Source organism: Cyprinus carpio, chromosome A19, assembly GCF_018340385.1.
Source record: "Cyprinus carpio isolate SPL01 chromosome A19, ASM1834038v1, whole genome shotgun sequence".
Taxonomy (NCBI): domain Eukaryota; kingdom Metazoa; phylum Chordata; class Actinopteri; order Cypriniformes; family Cyprinidae; genus Cyprinus; species Cyprinus carpio.
Window position 1 is genome coordinate 9,280,860 of NC_056590.1, and position 16,312 is coordinate 9,297,171.

The 16,312-nt window shown below is 35.5% G+C and overlaps 1 protein-coding gene across 1 annotated transcript in view; it reads right to left on the reverse strand.

Moving 5' to 3' along the window:
• The window catches only part of LOC109112440 (potassium channel subfamily K member 9-like), a 44,264-nt gene extending 35,751 nt beyond the window's left edge, over nt 1-8,513 (reverse strand). Inside the window, exon 1 of the mRNA XM_042776262.1 lies at nt 7,336-8,513. Coding sequence (XP_042632196.1) covers nt 7,336-7,885 — 550 coding nt within the window. The 5' untranslated portion in view covers nt 7,886-8,513. The remainder of the gene's footprint in view (nt 1-7,335) is intronic.
• Between the last annotated feature and the right edge of the window lie 7,799 nt (nt 8,514-16,312).

The following is a 16,312-nucleotide window of genomic DNA, read 5'->3' on the forward strand; positions in this document are numbered from 1 at the left end:
ACAAAAGCATTGTAACCGCATGTTTAGTCAGCAGAGAGAGACCTCAACGGCAAGCCGGCTGAACTTAATTGAAAAACAGATCACTCATAAAAATGGCCGAGTGCCATGCAGCTACCGTTACGCAATGGAGAAGGCATTGTGGAAAAAAGCAGTGTAACACTGTTTGATATTCATCTAAAAAAACTAACTGAGCTGGATTCCCATCTCCGCAGTTATCCGTGAACGGGAAGATGATTTGAGTCACTGGATGAAAAAAAAAGAGAGACAAGGTCAAATCATCCCCTGTGCTCAGAGCAGTGCTACAAGTGATGCATATAGAGAGAGAGAGAGAGAGAGAGAGACCAAAATAGACAATAACCAAATAATAAAAACAAAATAGTACAAAAAGTACCATGGCACCCCCCCTTTTTTTTTGGACATGTACCATGATGGCACCATGGTATAACTGGAAGAAAAAACATAAAAGAGTTTTAGTACCATGGCATAGCTTGATGTACCACAGTATAACCATAGTTGTATCATGATACTGCCACAGTAATTTAATATGCCATCATGCATAAATAATAGTATTACCATGATACATGCCATGATACATAACATGATACATAATCATATTTATTATATCTTATTTTGGTTGCTATAAGGATTTTTCATCAGATGATATAGTCTATAAGAGTTATAGATACGCAGAGCATGTTGGAAATTAGTGGAAAATCGATTTAGCTTTATTGGATAAGCAACCGAGTGTGACTGTGGGCTTGTAGAGCTGGAGCTAAAAATAGCAGCAGAGAGAAGGAGTGTGAGTGGTCTAATGCTTCCACAGTAACACGCTGATGAAAGCCACTGCTGTTGATCCAAGATGCTGCTGCTTGCTACAAACTTTACATTTTGTGCTGTCAAGCATTTGTGCTTTATGGAACGAGAACGCTCGTGATGTGAATGTTAATTGCTACATTTTCCATACGCTCTAGAGATCTAGAACTCTTGAATGACATCAGCCGCTCTGCTGCCTGAGCGGCCGATCACACACGGCACGTTCTTGTGTTTATGGACAGCCAGATGGAGACTTGAACAGTTTGGGAATGTGAAACGGATCATTTCTGTGCCAGTGATGTCACCAAAAGGAATCATGACTGTTCTCAAACAGGTTTGTCTGTCAAACAGATCCTGCACCATGATAGTACCAGGATAGACACAATCAGGAGTGTAGGATTGAACTGAAAAGTGTGGGAGGACACATTAAACCTCTTATCATCATGAATATTAATTTGATGTAATGTTCTCTAATGTTCTAACTGATTTGCAGTAAGACGGGTAAGTGGACACAAGATATAGAGGATGAGATATTAACTTCATAATTGCCCCCTAGAATTGTTTTTCAGGGGCATTTTTCATATCTTTATTATGGAATATTTTTCTAATCCTATTAAAAAAAAAAGAAACACAGCAGGTGACCTATTTATATTTATTTCTAAAATTTAAATTAAATCAATTAACTTTAATTGTCCATCTGAACGATTTTAACAGTTACTTGTAAAATCAAATAAGAAGTTGTAAACAATGCACAAGGATCAGGCCGATACTAATGAAGCAGGCCTACATTAAATGTTAAAAAATATAAAAATAATAGAAATAAATATAAAAATAGATGAATAAATATAAAATATAATATTCATCAAATGCTTTAACAACCATAATAAAAATTTATATTGTGAAACACATCAAATGTAAAAAGTAAATAGAAGTAATACAGTTAAAATAAGTAGTAATAAAATGTTAAAAAGTACATAAAAATAATGAACATGAAATATAAAATATTTATATTTATAATAAATATAAAAAAGCAAATGTTTAAAAGTCAATAAAAATAACACACACAAGTTAATATTAAATAAGCACATGCATACTTCAATATGCAGTAAACTATACATGAAATGTTAAAAATTTAATAAAATAATAAAATAAAAAATATGAAATATATAAAATGTTTTTAAAAGTACATTAAACAATAAATTATTAAAATATACAAAAAAATATATGAAATAGCAAATGCTCAAAAAAGAAATAAAATAACGCAAATTAATGTAAAACAAGTGCATGCATACCTAAATAAATCAATATAACATACAATAACATTATTGAATAATGAATAAACACAATGAATAATTAAAAGAAAATAAATACACCACTAAAAAATTATAAAAATAAATAAAAATGAATAGAGTATAAGGCTTTATTTTTTTTTTGCATTTGGTGGCATTTTACTTTGCGGCTGCCACTGGTTGGGCTGGATGTGGCTGTTTGCATTTTTTCATCACACCGCTGCCAACAAAGCAAAACACTTAAAAATTATTTTGACAATTCAAAAAGTATTTGCTTGTAGTTCAAACAGCTTTAGTTTGGGTGGTTCATTACTTTAAATACAGATTGCAAACAAACAGAAGTGTCTTTTCCACTGCCCCAAGGTTGACTCTTTCCAGCTCTCCAAACTCAGTGCAGTGCATCATGGGTAAAGTGTGATAACCAGCGGAGAGACGGCTCTATACGGAACAGCACATGCTGCATGGACAAACTCGGACGCACTCAGTCTCTGCGGAAAGGTGGAAACATTCCGAGCAATTAATCACGGCAAGTGGAACCAGCTCCCCGCGCAATCTGCTCAATGCCGAGTTAGCGCCGCACACATGACCAAGACACACAGTGTCTCCACGGAAACCAAGGCTCCAGGCTACTCTGACATTTCCACCCCCCCACATGCATATACACACTGCCACACATCCACGGCAACCTCTACGGCATCAAAACTAATACATCTGTTAATTATTGAAAACATACTGTCACTCATACTGTGCTCAGACCGCTTAGTAAACGCAAAGAATCAGATAGATAGATAGATAGATAGATAGATAGATAGATAGATAGATAGATAGATTTTAAAAAGCAATTCAGGCAGAATTATTATCAAATAAAGCGCTGTGCTAAATAAACCACAATCAAAAACTTGTTATAAATGTCAAAAAAGAGAAACAACTGGTGAGTCAGAAAGAATTAGCTTTAAACATGCATTATTTGTAATTTAATATATGCTGATGTTTCTTGACACTTCCAAATAGAATTCATAAGATGGTTTATGCTAAAGTTTGAGAAATCAGTAGAGTTAACTCATTTTACTTTCATAATTGGACATATTTTTGTGAAAAGGGTTATTCTGAAAGAAAACTGGATTTTATTCATCAGGAATTGATCAGGCAGTAACTCTTCAAAAGGTACACTTTTGTACCTAATTTACCTTAAAGGATATATATAAGTACCTTAAATGTACACATTTGTACCTTTTGAAAAGATACTGCCCCAGTGACAGCTTTTGTACCCTTTTTTTTTTTTTTTGAAAGTCTACAAATAGGGTACTTGTTTTACATCATGAAGGGAGAAGTCTGACTGTCCATATAAAAACAAAAATACTGCCAATCTCAGTTAAACCGAATAAACCTAAAAACACAACTCTAAAGCTGTATTAATCTAGTAATTCCTTTTCTTTTTTACCAGTCTTATTGTATATGCAATTAAAAACCATATTTATTTTATCCATATTTATTTCAATTACAAAACGAGAATTCATCTCAAATACATAACAGGTGGTATGGAAAGTTACGTTTGCACTTCAAACTGAACCACTAATATACTCATCATCAAATCTAGGATGCTTTGAGCGATACTGCAGTAGTGTAAACACACACACACACACACACACGCAGTGCACTGCAGTATTGTTGCTGTCCTGCTGAGGTGTGGCTTCACACACACACACACACACACACACACACACACAATATGATCCTTCTCAACAATGCAATGAAACACACAGAGGAGATAATGAGGATGTCTAGAGTCAGTCATTCTGATGTTTTTGCACAGTCATCCACTTTTTATGAAGTTAATATATATATATATATATATATATATATATATATATATATATATATATCTATATATATATATATATACTGAATTACAATGGTGACATGAGCACATCAGTGATGCATTAGTAAAAAATCTAACCAAAACCCGTAGCTATATTCAAATGATCAGCAATTACAAGCTCAAAACAACAAACAGTTTATTCAGTCCACAAACACTGTGTGCTCACCTGCATATGCGTGTGTGTTTCTCATGATCATACTCTATACAAACGCACACAGCAGAACACAGGTTGTGCATTAGTGTCCTTTTACAGAATGGGACGCTTATTCATTATACACAAGAGCTGCTGTTCACACAGCACTAAAATGCTGTCAACACAGTGAGTACCATCATTCAGGCTGTATAAGCACATTCTGTACAGTAGACCTGCTGTGGGGACATGCAATGTTTGGATGTTATGCACAACATTTATCTGTGCACATCAAATATGATTTAAAATACTGAACTCACTTTTTAAAGATGGAAATCATATTAGTTTAATTTTATTAACTTTTATCTACAATTTCACAATTAAGTGAATGGGGGGAATTTTGAATTTCACTGCTCTGGTTTGACCAGATGTCCTTTTTGTCATGTTAAAATAAATATAAAAATAAAATGCTATGAAATATAAAATGTTAAGAAGTAAATTTTAAAAAATAACTACTACAATAAATAAATAAAATAGTAAAAAGTAAGTGTTAGGAAATATGTTAAATGTTTAAAGGTAAGTAAAACTAATTATATAACACTAATATAATTAAAACAAATAAAGGAATTCGCTGTGAGATATTTTTGTTCATTCTGTTGCCATTTGGTTCATTTCTGACCTTGTTATAGTTTATGTGTTCACTTAGTTCAAGGAATGTCATTTTTGTCATGTCTTTGGGTGCCGTACTAATTTTAACTTGAAAAATGGAATATTTATTAAGAAATATTTCAGGTTTTTCTTCATTTTTTCTTTCTCTAAGAAAATGTTTCAATCAAACCATTTCTTCTGAATTTTTTTTTTTTTAAATGGTAACCAATTCTAGTCCTCGGTCACACTTTCCAGCTATGCTAATCCCTCAAACTAACAAATGCCTGATGACATCATCCTCTAAGAAAAAGGAAGTGGCATCATCATTGAATAGAATTCTTTGATGTTTTGTGCCCTTCACTGGTTTCTCACTCCATCTAGTTTGATAAAATGACAGAACGGAATCTTATCATTTTAAAACATGGGTAATGCTTTACAATAAGGTTCATTTAGTTAATGTTAGTTAATGTATTAACACTAACACTTTTCAATGAACAGAAAAGAGTTTGAAAAGTGCTGTTTTATATGAATGAAGCAGCAGTAAAATTACTGTGTATTCAAAACGAGGCCTATAAAAGATCAGCACACATGTTCAACCTGTAAAAGGAAACCAGCACCTGAGCGTGTGCAGCAGAGAGAGAGAGAGAGAAACAGAATAAGAGAGAATATTTGGTGCTGCAGAGTTGCATTTCTAGACTAGAAATGTAATTGTTGCAAAGGAGCACAAAAGTAGTGCTGAAGTTTTAGGTGCGTTTCAGTTTTAGTCTTTGGTTCTAAATGAAAAGCTGGTTTGCTGTTGTTATGACACTCAGCATCATCTTTGAAGCAGCTTTAAATGGTTACAATAAAGAAAAGTATCAATCAGTATGCAAATACATCTAGAATGAAATGGTGAATATTCTATTAATGCAATTAAAAACTTTATCTACATATCAAAATCTGAATGGAATCTGAACAATTAGCAATAATTGAATAAGTACAATTTAGAATTTAGAAAAATTTAGACATTTAGAAACCAGAATGTCTGAGGAATATCAATATAGTGCAGCCTTCAAATGCTGCAATAATAATGTTTGTGATCTCTGTGAGGGGTGACGCAGCTGCATCCGACACCTGTTGCATGAGGATTGATGTTACAGCATTTCTACTGCACCATTAATGACACCGAATGTTGATGCATTGAGAAATTAACTCAATCAGTGATACAATATGGAACACACAAAACCCTGGCCTTCATCTGACCTCAGTGCGTGTGTTTATGGGAAAGAGAGATTACCGAGCCTTTCCAGCACGTTTCACGTCCTCATATGAACTGATTCCTGATCATAAAGATCCATTATGAATGTTTCATGTTGTGTGGTGCTCATTCACAGTGAATCTTGTTTCGGTGAGCTGTTCTTTCAGCACCACAGCACAAGACAAACTTCACCGTGGTCCACACTATTACATACAACAAACGAAGACAAACATACAACAAACACTATTACAAACAACAAAGTAATTAAATTATATAATTCATTATTTAATGTCCTTAAAATAGCTTGAAATAAAATTAAACTGTCATTATGATTTTATTTTCATAATCAGATTTTTAGGTGCATGAGCTCCTGATCTTTTAAGCATTGCATGAAGAGAAATGGGAATAGTTAAAGAGAAATGGGAATTGTAATTACTTTATTGTTGTTTAGTGTATTAAGATATAAAACATTTGCCAATTTAGTATGATCATCTATGTTCAGAGCATGTGTAATAGTGTGGACTGCAGTGAAGTTCGTCTTGTGCCGTGGTGCTGAAAGAACAGCTCACCGAAACAAGAGTCACTGTGAATGAACACCACACGACATAAAACATTCATAATGCGTCTTTATGATCAGGCATCATGATAGTTCATATGAGGACATGACATATGCTGGAGTGGCACAGTAATCTCTCTTTCACACAAACACAGGTCAGATGAAGGCCAATGCCAAAGATGAAGTCTTTGCGTGTTCCAGTATTGTATCTCTGATTGAGTTAATCTCTCTCTCTCTCTCTCTCTCTCTATCTCTCTCTCTCTCTCTCTCTCTATATATATATATATATGTGTGTGTCTGTGTCTGTGTGTGTGTGTGTGTGTGTGTGTGTGTGTGTGTGTGTGTGCGTGTGTGTGTCAACATCAGTTTTGTCAAACAGCTCAGGTTAAGCATTGCATAAAGTGACGATTCCAACACTTAGGTTAGAAATGTATTTTAATGTAAAATATTGCCTTAGAACTCATAAACTGCAGGCCTGGACTAGTTATTTATGTAGTTTTTGTGATTTCTGAAATTCTGCAACAAATGACACACCTGTGGTGTGATAATAACAGTGATTTTCTGCGCATTCAGAGTCCTGCGCTAATAACGTCCCTTCATCTCATCAGACAAAACCCAGTCTAGACTTTTTCTCCCGCTGAAATGATTAACCAGGTACCCCACGCGATGTCCATCACACCATACGAAGTGCAAAAAGCTCTAATAAACCACACGTTTATATCCCAATGAGTATATTTTCGCCACTTTGCTTGAAAGACACGCGGAGAAGAAGCCGAAACTCACCTATGGTGGTTATGACAGTGATGGCAAAGTAAAAGGACCCTGCAAATTTCCACTGGACCCCTGCTCTGTGCGGCTCGGCCTCCATGATGATGGTCTCCAGCTTTTTATAGTCATCCTCACTGATGTTGTACTTGCCCTGGAGGCGCTTCTCCTCAGCCTCCAGCTGCTCCTTCTCCCGCATCTCGAAGTCCGACTCGAGCGCGTCAAACACCGCGGCCCCGACTAGCAGATAGGTGAACGTGCAGACGATCAGGGACAGCGTCCGCACGTTCTGCCTCTTCATGGCCACCAGGAACCGGCGGCTGAGGGGTTCATGTCCCCTCTTATCCCCCGGGAAGGCGCAGCAGCAGTCTGGAAAGGGCGGATAGGGACAGTGCTGCTGCGTCTTCGGACACCGGTTGCGGTTGTAACAGGTCCCTTGATCGTGGTCCTGGCTGGTGGAGAGACACAGCAGACTGCTGGAGCGCCGGGACCACAAGCCCTGCAGCCGCGAAACTCTGCGCAAAACCTGCCCGAACCAGAGCAAAGTCCTCCCGGCGCGCAGTGCCATCAACTAGCGCGCTCCCCGCGTGATCTCCAAAGAGCTTCTGAACTGGAGAAGACGCCAGAAGCCAATGGGATTCATGCTCGAGTGATAATTACGCACCTGTTAAATTCCCTTCTCCGCTGCGTTTAAACAAACTCATCGCCGTGGCCATCAGATATCCAAACTGCCCTGAACATCTTCCAGAAAAAGTTTCCCCGACCTGTTCATCTGAGTATCATCTTCAGCTGTTCTCACTCCGCCGGTGCGTGAGTAATGCCGGTGGTACCGGGGGAGGACCCGTGAACACGCAGCAGCATCATCTGATGAGCGGCAGAGACGCGCAGCGCACGAGTGATGCTCCAAACGTGGTCCAATCCAGGAAAAACTCACTTATTCCCTTAGCTTTGCAGAAACGCTGAGATTGATGATCCTACAAACAACAGGTCCGAGCGCGAACGTGCCCATCTGTTTCCCCAGTAACGCATGGATGGATGGGCTCGACTCTCATTTGGCTCCGTTTCGGCAAAGCTGCACTGTCACGGTATGGCACTGCAAGCGTCCGCTGGCAGACTTCAGTGTGTGCCAGGCTGAGAAAAAAAATAAATAAATAACGCGCGCGCGCATCACCAAAACGCACACACAGATGGAAAAACTCCACACTAAAGACACGCATTGAGCTCGCGCGCGTGTGCGTTACGATCTCAGCTTGAAATAATTTATGCAGTCTGCACCTTCTCAACAGGTTACCTCGGAAAAAGTGTGAATTAAAGTAAAATGGACTGTTTTTTTTTAGGTAAATCCAGAGCAGCAGTTCGTTAAGTCCTGCTGTGTGTATATATATATATATATATATATATATATATATATATATAAGATGAATATTGAATTATAAAAATAAACTTCCTTTAATAAAACTCATTGAACTCCTTGGTACTATTCTTGTGTGAACATTTGCTACATGAGAGAATGTGCCAAGCAGCCATATGGGTAAATACTAGTTCACTACAGGAGCCAGTAAAATTTATCAGTGAACATTTCTAACGTGTGGGGGGGAGGGGGCGGGATATAGTTAATTTAACACACATTGACCACTATGTCTGGGGAATGTTGTCACACTGTATGGGGTAAGCTGTTACTGTTACAATCACCAGGTGGAGTGCCCTCTGGAAATCTGACATTTAACAGCTATTAAATTAGGCTTTACAGCTAAATTTAAACAGTAAAAACAATACTGAAACAAAATTCATGAAGCACACAAAGTTATCAAAAAAAAAAAAAAAAACATTGCAAATAATAAACTGTACCATAAAATTGCATGTGACAACTTGCCCCGACCAGACATTGTCCTGAGAATACAGTTTAACTTTTAGGTTACATATACCCTCATAATATAGTCGACTCTTGTCTGGATGTATGCAGCTCTCCTCAACACAAAGCAGGATCTGTGTCTGAATAAATTGATCAGATAAACTGATCTAGACATCTGGAAATGAAAAACGATGGGTTAATCAAAAATAGTTTGAAATGGACTGTTGTTCCAGTGTAAAAATGCACAAGGACCTTCTGAAAAGAGTTCAGTTTTTTTTAGAGCGTCCATCTGTGAGGATCTGTGACTAAAATAACTGTAGTGAGTTGGACACCAAAGGAGTATTTTGGTAGGTAAATGTAGGTCCTGTCCCAATATCTGTGCTTTCTCCTGGTGCAAGCAAAGTTTTATGATGATATAAAAACAATTTAGATGATATATAAACTCACTTAAGATCTTTAATAACAAAATATAGACAGAAAGAATCAAGACTTTATAATGCACAAGTACATACTCCTGTAAATGCCTAGCTTTGGCCTTTAAAGGAATAATAGTTAATCAAAAATTAAGCATTTGTGATCATTTACTCACTCACGTGTTTTTTTTTTTTTTTTCTGACTTTAATTTTTCTGTAGAACACAAAATGAGATGTTCTGCAAAATGTTCAGGCTGCTATTTTCTAGGCAACTGATGTACACAGTGTATATATATATATATATATATATATATATATATATATATATATATATATATATATATATATATATATATATATATATATACAGAGGGGGTCAGCTGTGGCCTAATGGTTAGAATTGGACTTGTAACCAGAAGGAGGAGTTGTAGGTGGGTGGGGAGTGAATGAACAGCGCTCTCTTCCACCCTTAATACCGATAGCTGAAGTTCCCTTGAGCAAGGCACTGAACCCCCAGTTGCTCCCCGGGCGCTGGATATAGCTGTCCACTGCTCCAGGTGTGTGTTCACGGTGTGTTCACTTCTCACTGCTTTGTGTGTGCACTTGGATGGGTTAAATGCAGAGCACCAATTCCGAGTATGGGTTACCATACTTGGCAAATGTCATGACTTTCACCTTCATATATATATATATATATATATATATATATATATATATATATTATATATATATATATATATATATATATTAGGGCTGTCAAATGATTAATCACGATTAATCACATCCAAAATAAAAGTTTTGTTTACATAATATATGTATGTGTACAGGGTATATTTATTATGTATATATAAATACACACACATAAATTATATATTTAGAAAATATTTACATGTATATACATTTATATATTTATATTCTTATATTTTATATTATATATAAATATATTTAATATATAAACATAACATATTCTTCTTAAATATATACATGCATGTGTGTGTATTTATATTATACATAATAAATATACACAGTATACACACATATATTATGTAAACAAAACTTTTATTTTGGATGTGATTAATCGTGATTAATCATTTGACAGCCCTAATATATATATATATATATATATATATATATATATATATATATATATATATATATATATATATATATATATATATATATATATATATATATATATATAAATTTCATGCTGTATTCAAGAACCAATGAAGTTTGTGCAGTTTCTTCTCCTCCTCTTATTTTTGATGTAAGAGTGGGCACAGCTATTTGTAGCTTGGATGACTTCCGGTGTCATTTGCTTCCAGTTATTTTAGCTGTACAAAAACAGTTAGTTATGCTGCATGATGATGTCGTAATCATAAACAGACGGGTTTGTAAGGCAAATAGTTTTTTTTATTGATTAAATCTTTTTTTTTTTATTTATTTGAGTGTGGCTAATGAGTAGTATGTCTGGTTTAGGCCTACAGAACAAAAATAAATAAATAAATAAATAAGCTTATTCCACGTTGTAAACTAATGTGGATCTGGAACAGATTCACTGCCGCTGGCTGAATGAATGTTGACATTTATTTTTTAGTGAACTATCCCTTTAATTAATCTCTGTGAAACTATTCTCTTACACAGCGCTCAACATCCCCCCTAGTGAGGTGCAAAAACACCCACATTGTACTTTTGGAATTTTTTTTTTTTTGCTAGCATGACACGTACAGTATTGACATGAAACTCATCCTGAATCAGACAGATTCATTGTACTCAAGTTAATTGACATAATCTGCACCAAGATAAGCACACACGAGCTGTACATAGATATTCACACATGCTGAAAATGTCAGCAAATGCATCAATATAAACATACATAATCCTTCGGTAAACACGCAGAAGGACGCGTTGGGCGCGAGCAGACGCTGACGCAGGCGAACGCATGGCATCTACAGGCTATAAACACATAGGCTATACAGTGTAATGTTCTGTCTGATGTGCTGCAGCTAAGTTTAGTTTCGTTTTCTCACATCTCAAACCCCCCACAATTTCCACCCACACAGACACACACGGAGGATTTTTCTAGATGTGTGAAGGGAGGGCGATGGCTGCTTAATGAAGAACGGACTTCAGAGGAAGACACTGTAGGTCAGAGAACACCTGTGAAACATGATTGCATAAACGCAAGCTCACGTGTGGAAATCAGTCTTGGGGAAGCTCTTAAACTGTTTACAAATAAGTTACAAGGGCGTAGGTTTGATCTTGGCATTGGTGGAGACACAACGGCAGAAACCAGATTTAAATGTTTGATCAAAATTATTGCTGGGAGTCGCTATTGGTAGGGACATGCCCGAATTGGGAAACTATAATTCTCAATTTAAATATGAAGAAGTGAAGTCAAGCAACAGATTAATGAGTTAATCCAAATTTCACAAAAAGCTTATGGTTGCAATTATAATAGTCAGTTATTGAAGTGAGTTGCTGTTTTTGTTACTCTTCTGAGGATGATGTGATTCACTTGTTTGCCAATGTACCCTTACAGATAAATTTTGGTCAGATTTTTTAATGTTAATCCGATCTAATTTTGTAAGTGGCTTTTCTTTCTGTTTTAAAGATGTTTTCTTTGAAAGTGAAAGTGAAAGTCGTGACATTTGTCAAGTATGGTAACCCATACTCGAAATTGGTGCTCTGCATTTAACCCATCCAAGTGCACACACACAGCAGTGAGAAGTGAACACACACCCGGAGCAAAATTATTTCACTGTAATCCTTTGGATTGTTTGACTACTCAAAAGAGAATATAGGAAAATACAGCTTAATTTGTGTTTCCTGCCTAGTAAATTTCATATACTGTAAACAAAAATGTACTCTTTCTAAACCTCTCTTTTATTTAGTTATTTATTTATTTTGTTAACCTGGCAACACATCCTCTACAAAAATTAACCATGGTTTTACTACTACTGCTAGGCTACTACTTCTACTACTACAAAAAAAAAAAAAAACAACTTGGTTACTAAAGAAGAAAATAAAAGAAGAAAAAAGAAATAAGATGCATGCTCCAAAGTCCCGATCTGAATCAAATGATTCACAATACACAATCCAATTGGAGTGTAAGAGTGCTTTCACACTTGGTTCGATTGCTTGGTCCGAACCCAAGTTCGATTGCTCCCCCTGCCACCACTGGACTGTGTTCACATTATATTATTTGGGTCCGAACCGCCGTTTGTTAGTGTCATCTCTGCTTGCAGCGTGTTAGTCATGCTTGTCAGGAAAGTGAGTGAAACACACACAAATACACATTTTTATCAAATAATACTTCATTAATAGCGATTCACTTCCGCACTTTGGTACGATTGTGTTCACATCAGCAGCGAACCGTTTCCCAGACCACCTATTACTTCTGAGCAGCACGTGTGCAAAGCTGACCTCATAAGTCATCTGACCGGAACTGCTTCCATGTACAACAGTGATTGCAAGCTAGATTAAATTGATTATTATGTTTTAAATATTTTCCTTACAAAAACGCATTGATTCGCTACAGGAGGCCTTTGTTTCTTCCCCAGAGCCGTGTGAGAAACTTTTTATGGATGGGTGCTTTTTATTTAACTTCTTTTGGACTGAAGCACGGCAACACTACATACCTTACTTGTATTAAATGTGTGTCCTTGAAAGCATGCAGTTTTCTAGCATATTTACTTTTACAATTACAAATTACAACAACAGTGGTTACATACACAAATATTTAATTGTTTTATCAAAATTATTGCTAGGGACAATTTAGTAGTCGCTGGATATTGGTAGGGACATGTCACTAGCTATAAAAAAAGTATAGTTTTCTATATTGAAGTCAGTAAAAGTGCAGATGGTTACAGCAATGTATCTTTTACATCATCAGTTCTCATTTTGCATGGCTAAAAAGGTAAAGTAAATTCTTATCAACTTGTTTAAAAAAAAGGATATTAAATAGGTGTTTTACAGAAGTCAAGAGAAATTTAGAGAAATCATTAATAAATTAATCAAAAATAATTTTTTTAATCAGTAAAGATGCATTGAATTGATCAAAAGTGACAGTAAAGGCTTTTATGACGTAACAAAAGATTTCTATTGCAAATAAATGCTGTTCTTTTGAACTTTCTACTCATTAAAGAATCCTGAAAAAAAATTATCCTTGTTTCCACAAAAATATGAAGCAGCACAACTGTTTTCAACATTGATAATAATAAGAAGAAATGTTTCTTGAGCAGTAAATCATCATATTAGAATGATTTCCAAAGATCATGTGAAACTGAAAACTGGAGTAATGATGCTGAACATTCGTCTTTACCATCAGGAATAAATTACTTTTAAAATAAAATAAGAAACAGGTCTTTTAAATTGTAATAATATTTCACAATATTACTGTAATTTTATTTAAGCAGCCTTGGTGAGCATACAAGACCTCTTTCAAAACCTTACTGACCCCAAACTGTTTAAGTCAACGCACCAAGTAAAATGATTTGTAAGAACTTTGTAACTAATGATTCATATGAGTTGATGAATCAACTAGTGGAACCTTTTCATTTGAATGAAGCAAATCACTGGAATACTGTCCAAACCACCCAATTTGCTGAAATGAATCAGACTTTCCAGCAGTCTAGAAGTCTGTTTCGGAGAGCATGTTTGATTAAGGTCTCACTTTTCCCATTTGTAAGGCTTTGTGGACAATACAACATCAAAAGCAGCACTTTGTTACACAAGTTTTCTTGTTACAGGATAAGACTGAAAAATGCATTTAATCCATTTCTGTCTTTTCTCTTGCTTTCAACGTTGCACATTAATTTGTAAAACTCTCTTATGTGCAAGCACAATCTTTTCCCTCAGATTGTTCTTGCCTAATCTCATACTGATCCATCTCTGGTTTTATCTTTTGACCTTTTTGTCTCTTCACACCTGTGCTGGCACATATAATGAAGGGTGTGGCTGAGAGAGATAGAGATAGAGAAAGAAAGAGAGAGAGCTTAGATAAATCTCTGAGCTCAGATGCTGGAAACATGGAAATTAATTGAACTCCTGGTTCCTTGGCGCTCATTTGCAGGCAGGGAGGAATGGGTCAAATCCCTCAAGTAAAGAGAGGTTCATTTAAGCCAGAAAAATAAATCAATTAAATCAAATAAATTGCCTTTTCTCTTTTGTTACCAGAGCCAAAGGATGGATAAACTCTCTCCGTCTTCCATGAACTGCGAGAACAATGCGTATTATTATCTGTGGATCAAAGAGAAAGAATGAAATGATTTGTCCCATGCACATTTAAAATATATACAATAATAAATAATCCATTGTGTGCATATGGAGAAAAAAAATCACATTTGCAGTAATGCACTTATAATGGAAGTCTAAGTTGCAAGATTCTTTTATTATTTTTGGATGCTCTTATATAAGTAAGAGATGGCACAAACTGTGTTTGCAGTTGTTAATTATTTCATTAAAAATGTGTTATTTGATGTGAAAAGGAACTTTCTGGTATTTTCTGTGCTAATAAAGAGCATAAATTGTAACACTGAGTTATGTGTTTAAGGTACAAACACGGTTTCAAACTTAAATGCTTTGGGAACAGTGAGTTAATATAACTGAACTATATATAGACTGTAATGCAATATTAGAGCCACTTCAGCTAAAAGACCCTCAATTCACTGTCAGAGTTCAGTAAGTGGGTGGCTCAATATCCCAACACTAACACATCACAGATCAATACACCACTCTCTTTTCAGGTAATATCGTAAAGTTATTCATGAGCAGTGATATTTCGAGCAGTTGGGCTTCATTTATCTGGATTTGTCTTCATTTTCTCCCTTCTTTGGCATTTTGAGGCATTCTTGACCATATTTACTCTGTCAACCAATTTTTCTAGCAATATCTGATACAAATCAAATATTGTTTCACACATAAATGAAAAGAAAAAAAACAACAGTTTGCATCCACTTTCAAATTCTAAATCTGAAATGTATCTGATCATGTGACAGACATCTAAACACATATCCGATGATTAATGAAAATGTATGATTCCAGGATATCAATTTCAGTACCACAGCAAAAACTAATATGCTAATTAACAGTTATGTTTTCAAAAGTAAATAAATTTTATTCATTATCAAATTAAATTAAAAAAAAAACAGCATGTAGCCTGTAGGCATTTTCCAGTTAGGTAAACACTGCTTCAGGTTTTTCAAAGATTTATTCATGTAAACAGTTATGTTAATAAACATTATAGGTTTATCTGGCTTCTTTTCCACTGCAAGACCTAATGCAGAGCCCCAGTATTTACACATTTGGCATGCATGTTCATATTCTCACCCTCAGGCCATCCAAGATGTAGATGAGTTTGTTTCTTCATCTGAACAGATTCAGAGAATTTTAGTCCAAACAACTGACAAGTAATCCACACCACTCCAGTCCATCAATTAATGTGTTGTGACGCAACAAGCTGCATGCTTGTAAGAAATAAATACATCAAGATATTTTAATCTGCAAACCGTTGCTTCCAGTTAAAAATATGAGGCCTCTATGTATAATATTGCTTTTTCCAGTGAAAAGACAGCTCATCTAAACCAGGAGAGAAATATGCACAGATTAACTGCTGTTTACAAGCAGAAACAATCCTAAACAATTCTAAAATATATCGGAGGATTTCGATTTTTGGGTCAACTATTCCTTTAACTGTTCATGCTCAAAGCATTATCCATCAATTTATTCT